Source organism: Cynocephalus volans, chromosome 13 (genome assembly GCF_027409185.1).
Source record: "Cynocephalus volans isolate mCynVol1 chromosome 13, mCynVol1.pri, whole genome shotgun sequence".
Classification (NCBI taxonomy): domain Eukaryota; kingdom Metazoa; phylum Chordata; class Mammalia; order Dermoptera; family Cynocephalidae; genus Cynocephalus; species Cynocephalus volans.
The window spans coordinates 52,378,323-52,398,687 of record NC_084472.1 but is presented as its reverse complement, the minus strand read 5'-3'; the positions used below and the strand labels follow the sequence as shown (position 1 = coordinate 52,398,687).

At 42.2% G+C, this 20,365-nt stretch overlaps 1 protein-coding gene across 1 annotated transcript in view; it reads right to left on the bottom strand.

The window, feature by feature from the left end:
• ST8SIA3 (ST8 alpha-N-acetyl-neuraminide alpha-2,8-sialyltransferase 3) overlaps positions 1–19,407 on the bottom strand; it is a 58,933-nt gene extending 39,526 nt beyond the window's left edge. The window contains 1 exon segment of the mRNA XM_063076687.1: positions 19,279–19,407. Coding sequence (XP_062932757.1) covers positions 19,279–19,407 — 129 coding nt within the window.
• Positions 19,408–20,365: the final 958 nt, after the last annotated feature.

Genomic DNA, 20,365 nt, shown 5'->3' with positions numbered 1-20,365 from the left:
AGATATTTTTAAGGGAAAATCATCTGAATTTGGTGATGGGGTAGATGAGAAATGTGAATGAGAGGAAAGAGTTAAGAATGACTCCTGGGTTTCTGGCCTGAGTGACTGTATGAAAGGATGAGGGTGCCATTCACTGATGTGGAGAACCATGGAGAAGGAGCAGATTGGGATGAACACAAATTTGGTATTAGTCAAGTTGGGTTTGAGATGTCTTTGAAAAACCTAAATGGAGATGTTGGGTTAACCTGCCCATGTGCTTTAGCCCTTTCGCTCTTAGGGTATCTTCCTCCAAGTGCTCCCTGGCTTGCTGGTGACCTGCCCTTCCTCAGTGGCCAGGCTGCCCTGCCCTGCACTCCTGAGAATTACTACTTGTTGAGAACTAGTGCCATATATAATTTTATTTGGCCCTCATTATATCTAGGTGGGCAGAACAAGTATTATCATCCTTACTTTTAGATGAGAAAACTGAGGTTCAGAAAGGTTAAGCTGCTTGCCCACGGTCACACAGCTAGACATTTGTAGAACTGGGATCAGACCTACTCCTTTTGGCTCCTAGTATGGGCTCCCTTCCACTTTGCCATGCTGCTTTCCAGGGAAGGCGTATCAGTACAGATAAGCTTCCTGGCACTATGGTGAACTGCTCGCTAGGAAAAGATATTTTGACAAATGGGGCTTCTGCCCAGATAGTCCATTAGTCTCCTTCAAATGAGGTTGATGCCACAGAACATCCCAAGTGCTAGTGACTGAAACTGACAGTGTCAAAATGCTTTTGGGTGTGGTCATGGTGGGAGGATCAAATATCACATTCAATATTGTATCCCAATAGCTGTGTTGTGTTTTCCTAAAGGGTCCAGGCCTCTACCGGAGCAGGGTGTAGAGGGAAGAACCCAGGCACAGTAAGGCATGGAATGGACCGTGTGTGTGAACCCCTCGGCAAAGGTCTCTTGTCAGGAGAGAGAGAAATTCCCTTGCCAAAGTCACGGGTATAGGCACACCAGAATCCTAGCAGGTCCTCCCTATGAAGAGACAGCCACTCTTTCCATTCACCCCATTGAGGGGGGTCTTCTCCCCTGATTCTCTCTGATCCTGTTTCTGGTATCCAGTTTCATTCAAACACAGTCCCAGGGGGAAACAGAGCTGTTGAGTCGAGCCTCCCTTCTTCCCTGGAATAATCCCATTTACTCTAGGGGTTTTACCTTTTTCCACTCTGGTTTGGGGCTCTTAGCATTAAGTAGAAGTGGATAGAAAAGTGTGTTAAAATAGTAATGAACTGCTTCACCTGTGCTAGTGACCAATCTCCATTTTAGCCTACGTGAGCCTTGAGCTATATATTTCAGTGACATTTTCTCTTCACTATAACCCAATCTTGAGAAAACTGGTGCCAGAAGGCAAACATGGAGAGAGAGACTTGGGGAGAACAGCAGCCATGTCCTGAAGTTCTGCCCCGTCCCTCTGAGCAGCTCCACAGCAGCAAAGACCATAGCTGGGTATAGTCACCACTGTATCCCCAATGCCTATGACAGCACCCAACACACAGAGAATTCCCAATAAATGAAAAGCAGCCTATCTGTGTGAAAAACAAAGAAATTTAATAATCTCTGCATCTCTCTCTATGTACTTCTAGATAGTTTTTTTTAAATGTAATTTTAAAGATGATGGCTTGTACCTACTGTGTATTACTTGGTACAATTTATCAATGACTGAATGGGTGGATGGAAAAATTGATGGACAGAGGATGGAAAGATTTATGCTGCTTTCTTGATTTAAATATGTGAAGATGATTGTACCAGAGCCTCTGGAGTTCATGGTTTGGAGCTATTTTTTCCTCTTTAAGGTAACCTGGAGACAATTTCAGAAAGAAGATAGTACTGTTTGTGGCCGTATTCTTTAGTGATGTCTTTTTCCCACAGCAGGGACCCAGTATTCTCACTATCTTTCAAGGTTATTTGCATTCAATGCTTAAAAGAACAAAGTCCCACTGGAGGCAGTTCAGGTAATATTCAGTATATAGGGAGGTGAGCTTTTAAGCCCCCTGAGTCTCCCTGTATATGAAGGATGAAAGAGAAAGAGGATCTAAATTCAAAATATATTTCAGACAGAGTCCCAGGATAGCTTGGTGGCCACTTGGGTGTGGCAGGTTGAATAGAGTATGTTTCTCACTTGGGTGTCTGGTTGTGTGCTAACAACATTAATTAAGGTAGGAAAATAGGAGTAAGATCCGGTCTGGAGCCTGGTAGGCCTGGTAGGTGCAGTCTAGAAGAAGCGTGAGAAGCATAATTAATTTCATTGAATTTGATAAACTTACAGGACATGTAAGAGGAGAAGTCTCATAGTAGATGATTGAAAATGTGTTTCCAGGGCCGACCCTGTGGCGCACTCGGGAGAGTGTGGCGCTGGGAGCGCAGCAGTGCTCCCGCCGCGGGTTCGGATCCTATATAGGGATGGCCGGTGTGCTCACTGGCTGAACGTGGTGCGGCCGGTCATGAAAAAGACAAAAAAAAAAAAAGAAAAAGAAAAAAGAAAATGTGGTTCCAGAAGTTAGAAGGGTGTGTAGGGATGGAAAGAACAGTAGGGAGTCAACAGTGAGTAAGCAGAAGCCAATGCTATGGGAAGAAATGAGACCACTTAGGAAAAGCAGTTGATAATATGGCTTTCATTTATTGACCAATTGCAGTGTGCCAAAACAATTTACCAATATACTCACTCAGGGTCTTCAAAGTATATTCTTCATGATGCCCATAAAGATCCTAATGCCCCAAATCACTTTTAACCCTAGCATCAAAGTTGAAAGACAAAATTATTAAGAATAAGTATAATTGCAAATATCGGTTAATGAATAAACAATATAAAGAGCAGTAAATTCTGACATTAATAACAAACTGTGAAGTTGGGAGAGTAAAAGTGTAGAGTTTTTGTATGCAATTGAAATTAAGTTACCTTCTCAAAATAGACTGCTATAACAGAAAGAAGTTTTATGCCAGCTTCATAGTAACCACAAAGAAAAAAAACTTATAGAAGATACAAAAAAGATAAGGAGAAAGAAAATTAAAGTATATCACTGCCAAAAAAAAAAAAAATCAAATTACATGAGAAGATATCAAGAGAGGAAGAGAGGTACAAAGGAACTGCAAAACAGACAGAAAACAATGAATAAAATGGCAATAGTAAGACTTTACCTAACAATAATTACTTTAAATGTAAGAGGGAAGTTTAGAATGATAAATACCTACATTAAAAAAGAAATATCTCAAATAAATAACCTAATGTTATGCCTTAAAAAACTTAGAATAGCAAACTGAACTCAAAGTTAGAAGAAGGAAGGAAATAATAAAGATTAGAGCAGAAATAATACAATAAAGACTAGAAAAATAAAAGAAAAATGGACAAAACTAAGAATTGGTTCTTTGAAAAGATAAACAAATTGACAAGACCATAGCTAGACTAAGAAAAAAAGAGAGAAGACTCAAAATCAGCAATGCAAAAGGATGTTTTACAGCTGGTGCCACAGAAATGAAAAAGATCATAAGACTATTATGAACAATTATTCCTCAATAAATTGGACAACTTAGAGGAAATGGACAAATTCCTAGCAATGTAAAACCTACTAAGACTTAATCAGGAAGAAATAGAAAGCCTGAACAGACCAATAACAAATAAGGAGATTGAATTAGTAATCAAAAACCTTCCAAAAAAGAAAAGCCCAGGGCCAGATGGATTCACAGGTGAATTCTATCAAATATTTAAGGAAAAATTAATGTCAATCCTTCTTCAAAAAAATAGAAGAGGGCATACTTCCAAACTCTTTTTATGAGGCCAGCATCACCCTGATACCAAAGCTGGACAGCAACACTACAAGAAAAGAAAACTACAGACCAATATCCCTGATAAACATGGATATAAACATTCTAAACAAAATATTAGCAAACCAAATGCAACAGCACATTAAAAGGATCATGCACCATTACCAAGTGGGATCTACTCCTGTGATGCAAGGATGGTTCAACGTATGCAAATAAGTCAACGTGATACACCATATTAAGATAATGAAGGACAAAAATCACAAGATCATCTTAACAGAAGCAGAAAAAGCATTTGACAGTATTGAACACCATTTTTATGGTCAAAAACTCCCAACATTTTAGGTACAAAGAAACTAACCTCAATGCAATAAAGATCATTTATGAGCTAACATCATTTTCAATGGTAAAAAAAACTAAAAGATTTTCCTTTAAAATCTGGAACAAGGCAAGAATGCCCCCTCCCACCACTTCTGTCTAAAATAATACCACAAGTCCTAGTGAGAGAAATGAGGCAAGAAAAAGAGATAAAAAGCATCCAGATCAGAGAAGAAGTAAAATTACTTTTGTTTGCAGATGACATGATTTTATCTGTAGAAAACCCTAAAGACTACACAAACACACACAAAAACTGTTAGAACTAGTAAATGAGTTCAGCAAAGTTGAAGGATACAACTATCAATGTACAAAAATCAGTTGCATTTCTATACACTAATAATTATCTGAAAAGGAAATTAAGGAAACAATCCCATTTATAATAGTACCAAAAAGAATAAAATACTTAAAAATGAACTTAACCAAGGAGGTGAAACACTTGTACACTGAAAACTATAAAACACTGATGAAACAATTAAGCAGACATACATAAATGTAAAGACACTCCATGTTCATGAATTGGAAGAATGAATATTGTTAAAATGTCTAGACTACCCAAAGTGATTTACAGAATCAATGCAATCCCTATCAAAATCCCAGTGGTATTTTTTTAAAAAATAAAAACAAATTATAAAATTTATTTGGAACCACAAGAGACCCTGAATAGCCAAAACAATTTTGATTAAGAACAAAGCTGAAGGCATCACAGTTTCTGATTTTTAATTGTATTACAAAGCTACAGTAATCAAAACAGTATGGTACTGGCATAAAACAGACATGTAGGTCAATAGAACAGAATAGAGACACCAGAAATAAATCTACATATATTTGGTCACCTGTTCTTCAACAAGGGTGCCAAGAATACACAATGGGGATAGGATAGTGTCTTTAGTAAATGGTGTTGGGGAAACTGAATATCCACATGCAAAGAATGAAATTGGATCATTATCTTACACCATACACAAAAATCAACTCAAAATGGATTAAAGACTTAAACCTAAGACCTGAAACCATAAAATCCATAGAAGAAAAGATAGGGAGGAACTCCTTCACATTGGCCTTGGCAATGATTCCTTGGATATGACACCAAAAGCACAAGCAACAAAAGCAAAAATAGGCAAATATGATTACATCAAACCAAAAGGCTTCTGAACAGCAATGCAAACAACAGAATGAGAGGGCAACCCACAGAATGGGAGAAAATATTTGCAAGCCATATCTGATGAAAGGTTAATATCCAAAATATATAAGGAACTCCTACAAGTAGTAGCAGTAGCCCATGTGGTAATAGGTTAGCCAACTATGTAGAGGTAGAAGGAGACCTTGGTATTGCTGATGAGGCAGAGATGCGACTTAGACTCTGTTGACTCCAAAGCCTGTGTTTGTGCCCAGAAGCCTTCTTGAGACTTTTGGGAAGGGCTAATTCTGGAGTAAGAAGGTGACCAAGGCAGTTTCAGAGAGGTAGAAGGAGACCTTGGTATTGCTGATGATGAAGGAGGAGGTCATTCCAAGTGGTGGGGGTAGGATACGGGTGGGGCCAGGGTCAGCAATGTCTTGAGGAGAGAGCAAAAGAGAGAGTGAGAAAGAGAGTGGCCAGGGGAACACCGGGTTCAACCACTACTTGTTCCTTTGGAGTCATTCTAAGGGTGCAGCAGGGAGATAGAAGCAGCCAGTGAGGAGGGATCAGGAGTTGAGAAAGCAGGAATAGGGAGCGTGTGATTCTCTTTCAAGGCAGTTAGTGGAGAAAGGAAAGAGAGAAGCAGCAGCATGTTGTGGACAAGATAAAGGAAAAGCTTCTTATTAAAATGAGGAACTCAAGCATGCTTGTGTGCTGAAGTCAAGCACCAGTGAGCAAGGACAGAGAGGTGAAATTGGGCAACAGAGCTTCCTGTTCTTCCCAGGCTGGGAATCTGATTTATTTTCTATCCTGCTCCTTAACTTCTCTGTGCTTCAGTTTCTACATCTGTAAAATGGTGATAACAATACCAGCTGCTTCAAAGGGCTGTGGAGAGTAGAGCGTGCCTGGCACACAGCAAGCATGGTATGACGTAGTGCTTGTTACCATCCTCGCCGCCGCCTCCTCTGCCCCTGTCACATTCTTCCACCTGTACCTTTCTCAGCCCACATCCACCTGGGAACATGACATGGGAGCATGAGCCCCACCTTGTCACAACCTCCTCCCCACCTGCATGGGTGGGCTGGAAATGCTGCAGAGCAAAGGAGAACAATTTCGCTCCTCTGCTCTGCCTCTAACTCGACTTTATGATTGTTTCCTTTGCAGTCTCTAAATAACCACACACACACACACACACACACACACACACACACACACACACACACACACACACACACACTCTCTCTCTCTCTCTCTCTCTCACACACACACACACACACACACACATTTCCCCCACCACACACAAAAATCTATACTTGGACTTCACAGCATATGGTGCAATGACAAAACTCTCTGTGAAGCAAAGTGAAGACTCATCTCTACGTCTTTCCATGAAAAAAGGTATTTTAAGTGTGGATAACAGCACCCCTATCCCTCTCTGGCTCTCAGTTCCCAAGTCTGTCTCTCAGTGTGGGGCTGTGGACAGAGCTCAGGGCTGGCCATCAGATGACCTGAGTTCCAGCCCTTGTTCTACCAGCAAGCCTCTGTGTGACCTCAGGCGAGTGGCTTTGTGCAACAAGCCTCTGGGTGACCTCTGGCAAGTGGCCTTGTGTCTTTGGGTCCAGGTGATTTGCTTTCAGGGCACTGGACCTCAGTTCTGATGGCTGAGCCCTACTTCTTGGTCTTTCTGGGGCTGCTGCCCATTGTCACCATCCACCCTAGAGGTCAGGGTACTTCACCCACATCTGTCCATCAGCAGTTGATCAGCAAGGTCAATGTTGTCAGTTCACCAGAGGAAACCACTGAGGAATAGCAGCACAGGGTTTTATAGGGGATCCCAGAGTACCTGGCTGTATTCCCAGTAGGCCCCCTTCTCATCAGGGAAATCCATTATTTGTACTTGATTTCTTTAGTTTCAAAGCCAAGGTCTGAGGGAAAGAGGCATCTTATTTCAAGTCCTTTACATCTCAGCACAAATTAATGTCAAATGTTTTCCTGAGATGAGGGTTTTAGGAGGGAGACCACCAGGGCCATGAGGGGAGGGGAGGCAGAATGGAGGGGGGGGCAGACCACTGAGAGGGAAGAGGGGAGCAAAGGACTTTCTCACATACCTCGCAGTTGGCCCTGTCGGTGGTGGTGCTGGGATGGTCACATGTCAGTGGTGCTGTGACTGTTAACTATCTTTCATTACCATTCTGAATAAGGTAGCCTAGTGGTTCAGAGTGGACTTTAGAGCTGGGCAGAACTGGGTTCAAGGTCCCAGAACAATTTGCTAGGTGGGTCACCTTGTAAAGCTTATTAAAATATTGCTCTGTGCCACTTTTTCCACATCCTCAGTCTTTTGCTCTCATAGAAATAATGACCAATATTGGATGACATTCACCAGCTACTGGGGCTGTGCTGCTCTCATTCAATTCTCACGACATCCTAAGTTTTGGTACTATTACTGACCCTAATTTACAGACCAGGAAACTGAAGCTCAGAGAGGTTACAGAACTATGGTACATCACACAGCTAATCAGTGTCAGAGCTGGGATGCAAACCCAGGCAGACTGGCTCCGGTCTGTGCTCTGAGCTCTTGTGCCTTGTTGGCTCTGTAACATCTTGGCTATGATCTTGGTCATCCCACAGTACCACTCACTTCCCTTTGATGTTGCAGCCAATCACTAACCCCAGAGTCATCCTCCTTGTTCCTTGAAGGCTTTACCACCCAGCTTGCTGTTACTTTTTCCAAGAATATTTCTGCCATAATTCTTAGTAGATGGTCCTTTCTTGCCTTAGCCTACCTGCTCCTTGATCTCCTCCCTTCCAATTCCTCTCACCCTCCCCCTACCATCTTCTCAAGTCACATCCTTGACTGTCATTACCAGCCACCAATCCTTCAGTTCCACCACATCACATCTGTCCAGTTCACTCTCTCTCTCTTGCCCAAACCTAATAACTCTTCCTCACCCAATACCTGCAATCGACTGAGCCTACCACCTTCTCACTGTCCTTCACCTCCCCCCAGCATGTCCTCACTCCGTCCTTACCCACCTTAAATTCCACGGCTCATCATTACATCTGCATACATCCTCACCTCGATAGCTTCTTTTCTCAAAATTCCAATCCTAGTTAAATCCAACTCTCCCCTTGCTCTGCAACTACACAGCTGAATGGGACAGGAGAAATATACACAACCGCATTGACTAGTCTTGCCTTGAATTCATGACACTAACTTCCAGTAAGCAGTCTTACCACATCTCCAGGGTCCACTCATTCTCACGCTTTCATGTCTATTTTCCACTCTCTCTCCTTGAATCTTCCGCTCCTTCACTATCAGTTGATGACCTTGGCTTGCTATTTCACCGAGAAGATAGAAGCCATCAGAAGAGAACTTGCACACATTCCCACCACCAGATTTACTCCCCTGCTTACATCTGTGCCCAGAAAGTACTACCTTCCCTCTCTCACTGAGAAATCGCTGCCTCTCCATGGTCCAAAATTGCAAGTTGTGTCCCCTCTCTCGCCTGTTCGAAGACACAGTTTTGGAGATTATCCTTCTCTCATCTGCGTTACCACATTTCCCCCTCCCTACTGGGTTGTGCCTGTGATTGTGTAAACATGCTGTAATTTCTCACATCCTTAATACTACACAAGACGTTCTCATCCATCTTTAGCTGCTTCATCTTTTTGCTCCTTTTGTAGCAAAAACTCTGAAAGATTGTCTATACTTGCTTTCCAACTGCTTTCCTCCATTCTCTCTTCAATCCACTGTAATAAGGCTTTTATACCCCCAAATTCAAAGGCATCGCTCTTTTCAAAGTCACTGATAACTTCCATGTTGCTAAAACTGTTGATCAGTACTACTCGGTCCTCTCCTCGTTTGCCACAGGATCTGCATTTCCTCAGCTTCTCCTTCTTTCCTCTTTGAAACATTTCCTCCACTTGATGTCTTGGCTTCTTCCTCAGGGAGGACTTGCCTTACTGCCCTAGCAGTGATTGCTGATTTGCTTTATTTTTGGCTGTAGCACTGATCATCATTTGATATTCTGTGTATTTTACTTATCTGTTTTATTTATCTGTCTCCCCACCCAGGATGGAAGTTCCCTGGAGGGAGCAATTCTTCTAGTTTTCTTTGCTGCTGACACCCAGCACCTAGGACAATGCATGGTACACAGCAGTTGCTCAACAGTTATCTGTGAACAAATGAAGAATCTCTAAAACAGGTTCTTTCCTCATTGACTTACAGTTTGATCAAGTAATATAACATGACTGTCACATATTAATGCTTGATAAATAGTAGCAATTATTTTTTCTGTTTTTAATTACTTTTTTAAATTGACAAAAATTATATATATTTATGATGTACAACATGATATTTTGAAATATGTATACATTGTGGAATAGCTAAATCAAGCTAATTAACATGTGCATTACCTCACATATTTATTTATCGTGAGAACACTTAAATCTACTCTTTTGCATTTTTCAAGTATACAATATATTGTTTTAATTACAGTCACCATGTTGTATAATAGATCTCTCGAACTTATTCCTCCTGTCTAACAGAAATTTTGTACCCTTTGATGAACATCTCCCCAGTCCCCTTTGCCCCACCAGCTTCTAGTAACTAACATTCTACTCTCTGCTTCTGTGAATTCGACTATTTTAGATTCTACATGTAAATGAGATCATGCAATACAGTTATGCGTTGCTTAGCAATGGGAATACGTTCTGAGAAATGCATCATTTGGCAATTTTGTCATGCAAACATCATAGAGGGTACTTCCACAAACCTAGATGGTGTAGCCTACTACACACCTAAGCTATATGGCATAACCACTATCCTATATGTGGGCCATCTTTGAAATGTCATCGTGTGGTGCATGACTATTTGTCCCTCTGTGCCTGGCTTATTTCACTTAATATAATGTTCTATTAGTCCATTTTGTGTTGCTATAACAAAATACGTGGAATCGGGTAATTTATAAAGAAAAACAAAATTTATTGCTTACAGTTTCTGAGGCTTGGAAGTCCAAAGTCCGTCTGGTGGTGGTGATAGTGACCCAGGGGTTTCACATTGCAAGATGGTGGAAGCAGAGATTGCAGAGGGAGAGAAAGACAGACTCTCCTCTTCTTTTAAAACCCTCAGAACCATGCCCCGACCACCATTTTTAATCCATTCACTGTGCATCGTCCTACAATCCAATCACCTCTTCAAGGCTCCACCTTTCTATTACTATAATAGGATTTCCCACCCTCTTACCAGTCACAGCAGGGGGGACCAAGTTTCTAATACATGAAACTGAGGGGACACAACTCAAGCTTCAGTGAGTTTTGGGGGGACAATTCAGTCCACTACAAATGTCCTCTAGGTTCATTCATGTTGTCACTAATGACAGGATTTCCTCATTTTGAAGGCTGAATAGCATTTTATTGTGTACATATTTTACATTTTCTTTACCTCTTCATTCTTTAACAGGTACTTAAGTTGATTCCATATCCTGGCTATTGTGAATAGTTCTGCAGTAAACATGAGGGTGCAGATATCTCTTTGGTATGCTGATTTCCTTTCCTTTGAATAAATACCTGGAAGTGGGATTACTGGATAATATGGTAGTTCTATTTTTAGTTTTTGGAGGAACCTCCATACAATTTCCTATAATGGCTGTACTAATTTACATTTCCACCAACAGTGTATAAGGGTGTCCTTTTCTCTGCATCTTCACCAGCACTTGTTACTTTTTGTCTTTTTGTTAACCATTCTAACTGGGGTGAAATGATGCCTCATTGTGGTTTTGATTCACAGCTCCCTGATGGTTAGTGATGTTGAGCATTTTCTCATATACCCATTGGTCATTTGTATATCTACTTTTGAGAAATGTCTTGTTAGGTCATTTGCTCATTCTTTAATTGCATTATTTGTTTTTTGTTGTTGAGTTGTTTAAGTTTCTTGTATATTCTGGATACTAATCACTTCTTGGTTAATAGTTTGCAAATATTTTCTCCTATTCTGCTGGTTGCCTCTGTGCTGCTGATTGTTTCTTTTGCTGTGCAGAAGCTTTTTAGTTTGATGTAAACGCATTTGTCTATTTTTGCTTTTGTTGCCTGTGTTTTAGAAGTCTTCATAAAATTTTTGCCCATTCTGATGTCTTGGATTGTTTTCTCTATGTTTTCTTCTAGTAATTCTATAGTTTCAGCTCTTACATTTAAGTCTTAATCGCTTTTGAGTTGATTTTGGTATATGGTGAGAGAGAGGAATCATTTCTTCTGCATATGGATATCCATTTTTCCCAGCACCATTTGTTGAATAAGCTGTATTTTTCCCCAATGTATGTTCTTGGCAACTTTATAAAAGATCAGTTGGTTGTAGATAATGTGGATTTATTTCTAGGTTCTCTATTCAGTTCCATTGGTCCATGAGTCTGTTATTATGCCAGTACCATGCTGTTTTGGTTACTATAGCTTTATAGTGTGCATATATATATACATATGTGTGTGTGTGTGCATAAACATAATTGATTATACATATTTGTAGGGTACAGAGTTGACTGTAAGTATTTGTGTCCATGAGTGCTTCTTTTGTGGCCTAGGCACTGGGGCACTCAGCAGCTACTTGCTTTAGTGGATGACACTGGGCAGCGTTGCTGGGGCTGTAGGCAGGACCTTGATCTCCTGGGAGATGCACTGGTGTGCTCACTGCTTCCTCAGCAGAAGTAGAAGATCCTGGCTAGGGTCACTGGGGTTGTTGTTGGGACTTCTGGATTCTGGAAGAGGTGGTGTGGCAATTGACTATTCCTCTGCTAAATTGGGTGGGGTCACCAGGGTAACTGGTGGGACTGCAGACCCCTGGGAGAAGCACTGAGGCACCCTGCCTCTGTAGCTCCTTAGCTGCAGCAGCCAACTCTGGGGAGAGGTGACTGGGGCTGCAGCCTGGACCCTGCACCCCCAAGAGAGAAACTGTGGTGCTTTGCAGCTCCCCAGATGGGGGTGGCCCTGGTCACGCTTGCAGGAGCTACAGGTGGGACTGTGTGCCCCTGACAGAAGTGTGCAGGTTCTCTGCAGCTTCCCAGCTGGGGTGGGTGGCTTTGGGTGGGTTTGCTGGAGCTGGAGTGAGACTCTGTGCCCCTGGGAGAGTGCACGGACACTCCACTGAAGAGAGCAGGGTCACCGGGGGTGGCAGAAGTCCCAAATCAGTCAGCTTTCAGGCTCTGGAAAGTGCAAGCACTCGTGGGGACTGGTGCCAGCATCCCTGAGTGATGAGGGGGCCTTAGGACTGCAGAGATGCTGGGGCTATTAGACCCTAGGGCAAAATGCACACTGGTGTTGGCTCTGATCCCTAAATGATGACATCCTGTGGTAATCCAGGACTCGGAGGATGGGGGTTCAGCATGAATGCCCTCTCTGGATTAATGCAGTCACGTGGGCTCCAAGTAGCTTCTCACGCTGGGCTCAAAGCCTGCAAGGGCCGTGCAGCTCCCGTGTAGCTTGGATTGCAGGTGTCCACAGTGTGTGCATACTGTTCGCGATTCCCCTTGCCTATCTTTTCCCCACAGCAAGGAGTCTTTCTTGGCTCCAAGCTGGTCATGGTCAGGTCTTTCCATGCTGCCGTCACGAATTTCTGACCCTCAGGAGGTCTTCCTCACTCTTTTGCCAAATTCTGATGTTTTCTCCCAGAAACTGTTTAATGTGTGACTGTTCACTTGTTGTTTTAGACTTTCTTTGTATCAGAGCTGACAGCTGGGTGCCTCTAGTCAGCCTTCTTGAAACCTACTTCTCACCTTTTCTATTCAGCATAAATGGCTGGAGCTCAGCAACTCTTCCTTCCTCTCTCTTAGCTGGAGTCTCCAGTTTTGAAGTTACCTTTGGAAAGTTCTTCTCTGATGCCTTCTCTCAGCTTCTTTGGAGTCTCTGTCAGGAGCTACTGGCCTTAGGGTAATCTGCTTGCTCGGGTAGGGTTTAGCAACTTCCCCTTTGCCCATTTTTAAATCATGTTATTTGTTTTCTTGCTATCGAGTTGTAGTTCTTTATATGTTTTAGATATTAATCCCTTATCAGATGTATGGTTTGAGTAGCAATTATTATTAATCTCCATTTTTTTTCTTTTTTTTTCTAAATTATTTTTATTTATACATATTTATGGGTACAGAGTTGACTATCAGTATTTGTGAAGAATTCTTTTTTTTTTTTTTAATTTTATTTTGTCTATATACATTGTGGCTGATTATTGCTCCCCATCACCAAAACCTCCCTCCCTTCTCCCTCTCCCCCTCCCCCCCAACAATGTCCTTTCTGTTTGCTTGTCATATCAACTTCAAGTAATTGTGGTTGTTATATCTTCTCCCCCCCCCCCGGTTTTTGTGTGTGTGTGTGTGTGTGTGTGTGAATTTATATATTAATTTTTAGCTCCCACCAATAAGTGAGAACATGTGGTATTTCTCTTTCTGTGCCTGACTTGTTTCACTTAATATAATTCTCTCAAGGTCCATCCATGTTGTTGCAAATGGCAGTATTTCATTCGTTTTTATAGCTGAGTAGTATTCCATTGTGTAGATGTACCACATTTTCCGTATCCACTCATCTGATGATGGACATTTGGGCTGGTTCCAACTCTTGGCTATTGTAAAGAGTGCTGCGATGAACATTGGGGAACAGGTATACCTTTGACTTGATGATTTCCATTCCTCTGGGTATATTCCCAACAGTGGGATAGCTGGATCGTATGGTAGATCTATCTGCAATTGTTTGAGGAACCTCCATACCATTTTCCATAGAGGCTGCACCATTTTGCAGTCCCACCAACAACTCAAAATGGATTAAGGATTTAAATATACACCCTGAAACAATAAAACTTCTTAAAGAAAACATAGGAGAAACACTTCAGGAAATAGGACTGGGCACAGACTTCATGAATACGACCCCAAAAGCACGGGCAACCAAAGGAAAAATAAACAAATGGGATTATATCAAACTAAAAAGCTTCTGCACAGCAAAGAAACAATTAACAGAGTTAATCTCCATTTTTGAGAGATAAAAAGAAACAACCATGATGGTGATAATTTCCTGTATTGACTGTAATTTTACATTTATGAAGAGTCTGGTTAAAAATTATTTATGTCATCAAGGCCATAAGTTACACTTTGAGAGGAATTTAGAAGACCTTGGGATAGACTATGAGGAATGATAAAAACTAAACCATTTAATGAGGGTTAAGAAAGCCTTGATAAGAAATGAAATTTAGATTCATGGGGAAAAGTAAGTTACTCAAGGTTACATAATAAGTAGATGGTGGTTGTGGCAGTAGGGATTTGAAACAAGGCTTTCCTGAAGCCAAATTGTGTTCTCCAACTTTGCTGCTTTCTCCATTGGAGCATGATGGTCAGTTGCTTCCTACTTCCATAGATGGTGAATTTGGAGAAATGGATTTTAACACCAGAGAAGAAGAGTAGGGAAAATTTAGGTTTACTCAAGAAGTCTCTTCTATGGACTATAATTTGTATCCTGAAACTTTGAAACATGTAATAGTCAAATAGTCTAATGGTATAATGGGTGATGGTAGTATGCGAGAACTAAATGACTTCTCTTGGGATGTCCTAGTTTAAAGACTATGGTTGTGTCCACATGTGGTCACGAGAACTGATTGATAAGAGATCACTTAGATAATTGACCTTTTGGCTCTTTGAACTTAGCATATCCTGATTGCTTACACCTGATGCCTCTTCATGAGTCAGTTACTACCAGCAATCATTTTACTGTTTCTTCATGGAAACTTTCATGAGTCTTCTTGTGGTCCTCCTCAATAGGAGGAGAAGCAAGATAGAAGATAGACTTTCAGGCAAGCAGAGCTGTTTATTATCCTCAGTGTCTTACAGGCACCAGTCCACAGTTGTCTGGAGACTGGCCCTTGTGAAGGAAACGGGCAGGGGTCAGAGGCAGAGCTTGGTAAGCATCCCTTCTCCAGGTTAGCGGGTGGCCTTGTGGAATCTACCATGGCTTTGAAACATGCAGTGGAGGTAGTGCAGGCAGCTAACCTAGGTACCCCAGAGGGGAGGTGTTATATAGAAAATGAGCAAATGGAACCAAAACCAGAAGCAGAAACCAGCTCCTAGGCCAGATGGTCATAAAAGTTTCCATTCTGGGACATATTCATGATGATTCTGATCGGAATTCCAAAAAAAGACCAGGAAAAGCCTTGTCCTAATATTGCTTGTGTTCCCCATTGATGGCTTTGAGGCCAGGAACCATATCTTCCTTATCTAGCAGAATGCCCAGAGTACTCTGGGTGCTTAGGAAACCTGTAATATACAAATAAATTATTTGGAACCGTGTCATTTTCAGGAAGCTAGAGAAAATGGGTGCTTTTGGTGCTCATTTGAAAGGGAATGTTGGGATTCAGAGCTGTTGTATCTGTGAAGTGGTTTTGGGAAGGGGTGGTTACAGTTCTCAAAGTATTTTTAAAAGCCTATTTAGCCAAGCCTGTCTGTCTGTGTGCTGGGGTGTGAAACTCTATGAATGTATTATCAGCAGGGCCTTAGATGGGTTTGTGTGATTTGCTTTGGCCAGAAACAGGCTCCTTCACACATTCCCTGGGGACAGAGACCAACAGGACCACCTGCTACTCTAATGATCCACCCCCACATCCACAATTAATGCAGGACATGTTTTGGTTTTTAAAGGAACAGTGTCAGCTTGCTCTAAAGGTGCAGTGTCCAAAACAGTAGCCACTAGCCACTTGTGGCTATAAGCCCTGGAAATATGGCTAGTCCAAATTCAGATGTGCTATGAGTATAAAATAACCACTAGATACTGAAAACTTGGTACGAAAAAAAGAATGTAAAATACTTCATTAGTAATTTTCATATTGATTACATGTTGAAATGATAATGTTTTGGATATATTTGGCTAAACAAAATTTTTAAATAATAATAATTATTATTGTATTTTTTAATGTGGCTACTATACATAACATTTAAAATTACACATGTGGCTTGCTTTATATTTCTGCTCTAAAAGATACCCTGTCTTGGGGCTCATTCCTAGAATGCTTTTATTTCATTAGATCTTGAAGAAATTATAAGATCTGAATAGATAGAGAGGAGAATGGTATCCCACATAAGAAAAAATGCAGATACCTGAAACCACAAGGTATAGTTAGCAAAGGTGGGTGGACCAACTGACCACAAGCCATCCCAAGGTTTTCCTCATATTTGATCTTATTGTTTAAGGACTCAGGTGTCACTTTCATTATATCAGTTATTTCAATGTGCTGGTAACTATAATGACAACTAACATTTATTGAGAATTGCTATGTGCCAGAGGCTGCGTTAATTGCTTTGTATATATTATTGCATTAATGAAGTAGGTACCAGACTCTCCCCATTTTACAAATGAGCTCAGTAGACAGATGATACACAGAAGGATAAATGAGGAGGATGTCAGAGAAGGTGGAGGGTGAGGGATGGGAAGTTGTCTCGGATGTTGGAGTTCCTGGCTTGGCTAGTAGGTGAACGCTGGGCCCACGCCCTAGGTGGGGGTGTCAGGAGGGAGTGGGGTACTTGGCATCCCTGCAGCGGATGCCTGGCAGAATGCCTTCTGTGTGGCATATGCTCCTTGAACATTTGTTGATTCACCACCTGAGGCTTCTCCTTTCTCCCTTGCTTTAATCCTACTCTTTCCTTGTTTCCTTACCACTTCCCAGGAAAACTTCTCTATTTTATTGCTGTGTAGTGGACAAAGAATGGTCATTACCATCGTATGGACTCAGGTGCGGAGCCAAGTGTCACTACTTACTGGCTGAAACTTATATAATGGGGAGAACTAATATCCACCCCCAGAGTGGTAATGGGATTTAATGACATGTTGATGTAATGAAATCCAGGTACACAGAAGGCACTTAATAAATATTAGCTAGTGTCATTATTTGCTTTTTTCTTGTGGCTCACCTCTGCTGGCTCTCTATTTTCCAAATCTCAGGTGCTGGTAAGCAAGGCACTGATGGACTAGGGGCCTAGAATTAGCCAGGAGTGATTTCCATATTGAGGTCTGCCCTGACCAGCCTCTCCCCACGCCCCCCACCCAGTGCCAATTCACTCCTTACTCTGTCTGTAAGCTTCTGGGGATCTGAAAAGAGCCAGCCTCTTTCAGTCTAGAAAAAGATTTTCCTTAAGCCATCTCTATAAATATTCCAAAGGTTTTTTTTGCATTTTGAATTATGTGTAATTAACAAGCCTGAGCAGCTGCTCTTTGGAAGCTGGTGATCCACTTTACATGAGCATGTAGCAAACACAAAACAAGACACGTCAACAGCATAGTTTTCAATATGACCTTCCTCTGGATCTCTATTGTTATGGTCCTATGAGCAGCCACGTGCCATATGCACAGGAAAGCAGACTGAGGACATTTTCTTCCATTAGAGGTAGAGAGGGCAGCATCCTGGGGCGGGCCGTGGCCTAGCACTGGCAGACCTGGGTTTCGGTTCCAGCTCAGGCCCTCCCTGTGAGGGGGCTTTGGGCAAGTCCTTTCTCCTCTGGGTCTCAGTATCCTCGTCTGTCTAACTAGGGGGTTGAGTCTTACAGTCTCAGCTCTTGAGAACTTTGATGGGAACTCTGGAAGGTGGAGACTATTCTAATTGTATGTAGCTGGGTCCCTACTGTCTAGCACAGTATCTGGCACATAGTAAGTACTTGATAAATACTTACTGAATAACGGCTGGTCCATGGCTGTGTCAGCTGTGACCATCTACATGATAGATGTGCTGATCCTAAAACATCTCTTGGGAGAGATGGGTAATAAGGGGACTTAACAGATATACAGAGTTGCATTGGGTAACCTGAAAGGTTCTTGACATTTTCTCATCTTTCTTATCTCTATGCTATGTAGATTCTGCCTGAATCTACACATAACCTGAAATAATAAGAGGGATAATAGTAGAACTACTTAATTCAGTCAAAAACTCCTGGGTATATTGAAAACAATGAATAGAATGTACATATTTAGTATCTTTTTCTATGTAGTAAAAACAAAAAAAAAAAAACCAACAAAAAAACCCTTATCTGAATTCAAGAGAAGGATCCCAGGAAATGCTTGGTTAATTGCATCAGTTTGTACATGTGAAGCATGCAGTGTGGAGGCTGGATTACCCTGGGCTTTAATTACTTGGTTGGCAGACCTGAGGAAGATATTTCTTTCTCAGCTGCTCACAGGCTCCTCTCATGTGTGTATTCCCAAAGGTGGGCAAGAGTGGCTGAGGAGACCTCACAGACTTTATTTGTGAAGTTCATTGATCCTTTAACCAAGCCAATGTCCGCAAACCATTCCTGTGGCCATTCGGTAGACGGTGAGCCCTTGGGGTCTGCTGCCTTAAAGAATACTCACTGCAGTGTCGGTCCAGGGAGCTGCTCAGTATACTCAGCACCCAATAAGTAATAAGAGTAATTGATAACCTAGAATTGGAGGTGTATCATATCCAGAGCACAAAAAGGACCCTGTTCCTGAACTTCTGAGCTCTCTCATGTACAGTCAAGATGAGGAAAGACTAGCAGGTTGGGTGCTGGTATCAGACCTTTCAGACAGGCGTGACTGGACCATTGGCAGCAGGTGAAACAATGCTTTGGCCTGAGCCACAGAATGGCCCTGAAGCTCCGAAGCTTCTTTCCAGCTCTCCCTGTGCCCTTGTTCTCACTCCCTCACTCTTACTTCTCTCTCTCTCTCCATACACACACACTCCTCTTGCACAAACATACACATCTCCCTTGCACAAACACACACACACATCCCCCTTGCACACACACACACATTCCTGTTGCACAGGTCTGAGCAGTAAGACACAGAGCATCACAAAGAAATCACACAAATTGGAGGAACATCATTTGAATAGGATGATTTTCATCCTAACCCCTGTCTGATTTTACTTTCAATTTATGGTCTTTGTCACATTTAATCCTTTTTATTTTCTAAAGTGCTTCCCTCTGAAAGCCTGAGAGGGATTTTTCTTCTTCCTCTTTTCCCCACCTTCTGGTGAGCAGCCCCAGCTCCCAGGGCATGCTCTGGGTAGTACTGGGACAGAAGCCCCTGCCCCAGCTGCAGGGTGTCTGCTGCCGGTGCCTGCAAGTGCCCAGTGCTCCTGGCAGGCAGTGTCATTTTGCCTAAGGCAGCTCAAATGCCAGAGCAGTTGGGCTGTCAGAGAGCCTTCCCTCTGGGGAGGCAATGGTGGTTGCAGAAGACTTCATTGCACGTCTCCTTCATTCTCCTTTTGCACAAGTCCCTGTGTTGGGCTTTGGATGGACACTTACAGGGGGTGGGGTGGGGAGCCGCAGCTGAGTAATTTTACGTTTAGTCACCACTCTGTAAGTAGGTTTGCAGAAAATGTCTGAATGTGCTAGAGAGAGCAGGGTGGGTTTGTGGGGCTATAGCACTTGCTGGGAGGCTGGGGACCAGATGTCTAGCTCCACGGGCTCTCACACTAGAAGCCTATGTGGCCCTGACCCAGGTCTATTCCCTTCACCTCCTCATTGTCGACTGAGAAGGATGGTCCAGATGATGCCACTACTGTCAACAGATGCTCTGTGAAAACTGGGCTCCAGAATTAATTTAGTCAACAACACTGCCCACTGTAGTAATAGCCAATACTTAAATTACACTTGGTTTTGATCTCAAAACATATTAACTTTTAAAATTCTTACAGGCAGCTCTGTGAAGCAAGTTCTGTAATCAGATTCTTATTTTACAGATGAGGTTCAGAGAGGTTAAGCAATATGCCCAAAGTCACACAGCCAGTAAGGGGCAGAGCTGGGGTTCAAGGCCAGTCGATCTTTCCTCAGAGTCTGTGCTTGTAAATACTATGCCACTCTGTGCACAATGTGATAGGCAGGCAGGGCTCTGAGAAGTTTTGTAGTAAACAAACCAGTCTAACTTTGTTTAACCCAGTAACCCCCAAGCTGACGTGACCGAAGAACCCTCAGGAAGCAGGAAAGTGTGGTGTCTGCAAGCACAGTCTAGAGTCAGAGATGCTGAGTCCTTCCCTTCCAGTGGTAATTGCTGTGGCCGGGGGCAGGTGCTCACCTCTCTAAACATCAGTTTCTTCAGTTTAAAATGGGGA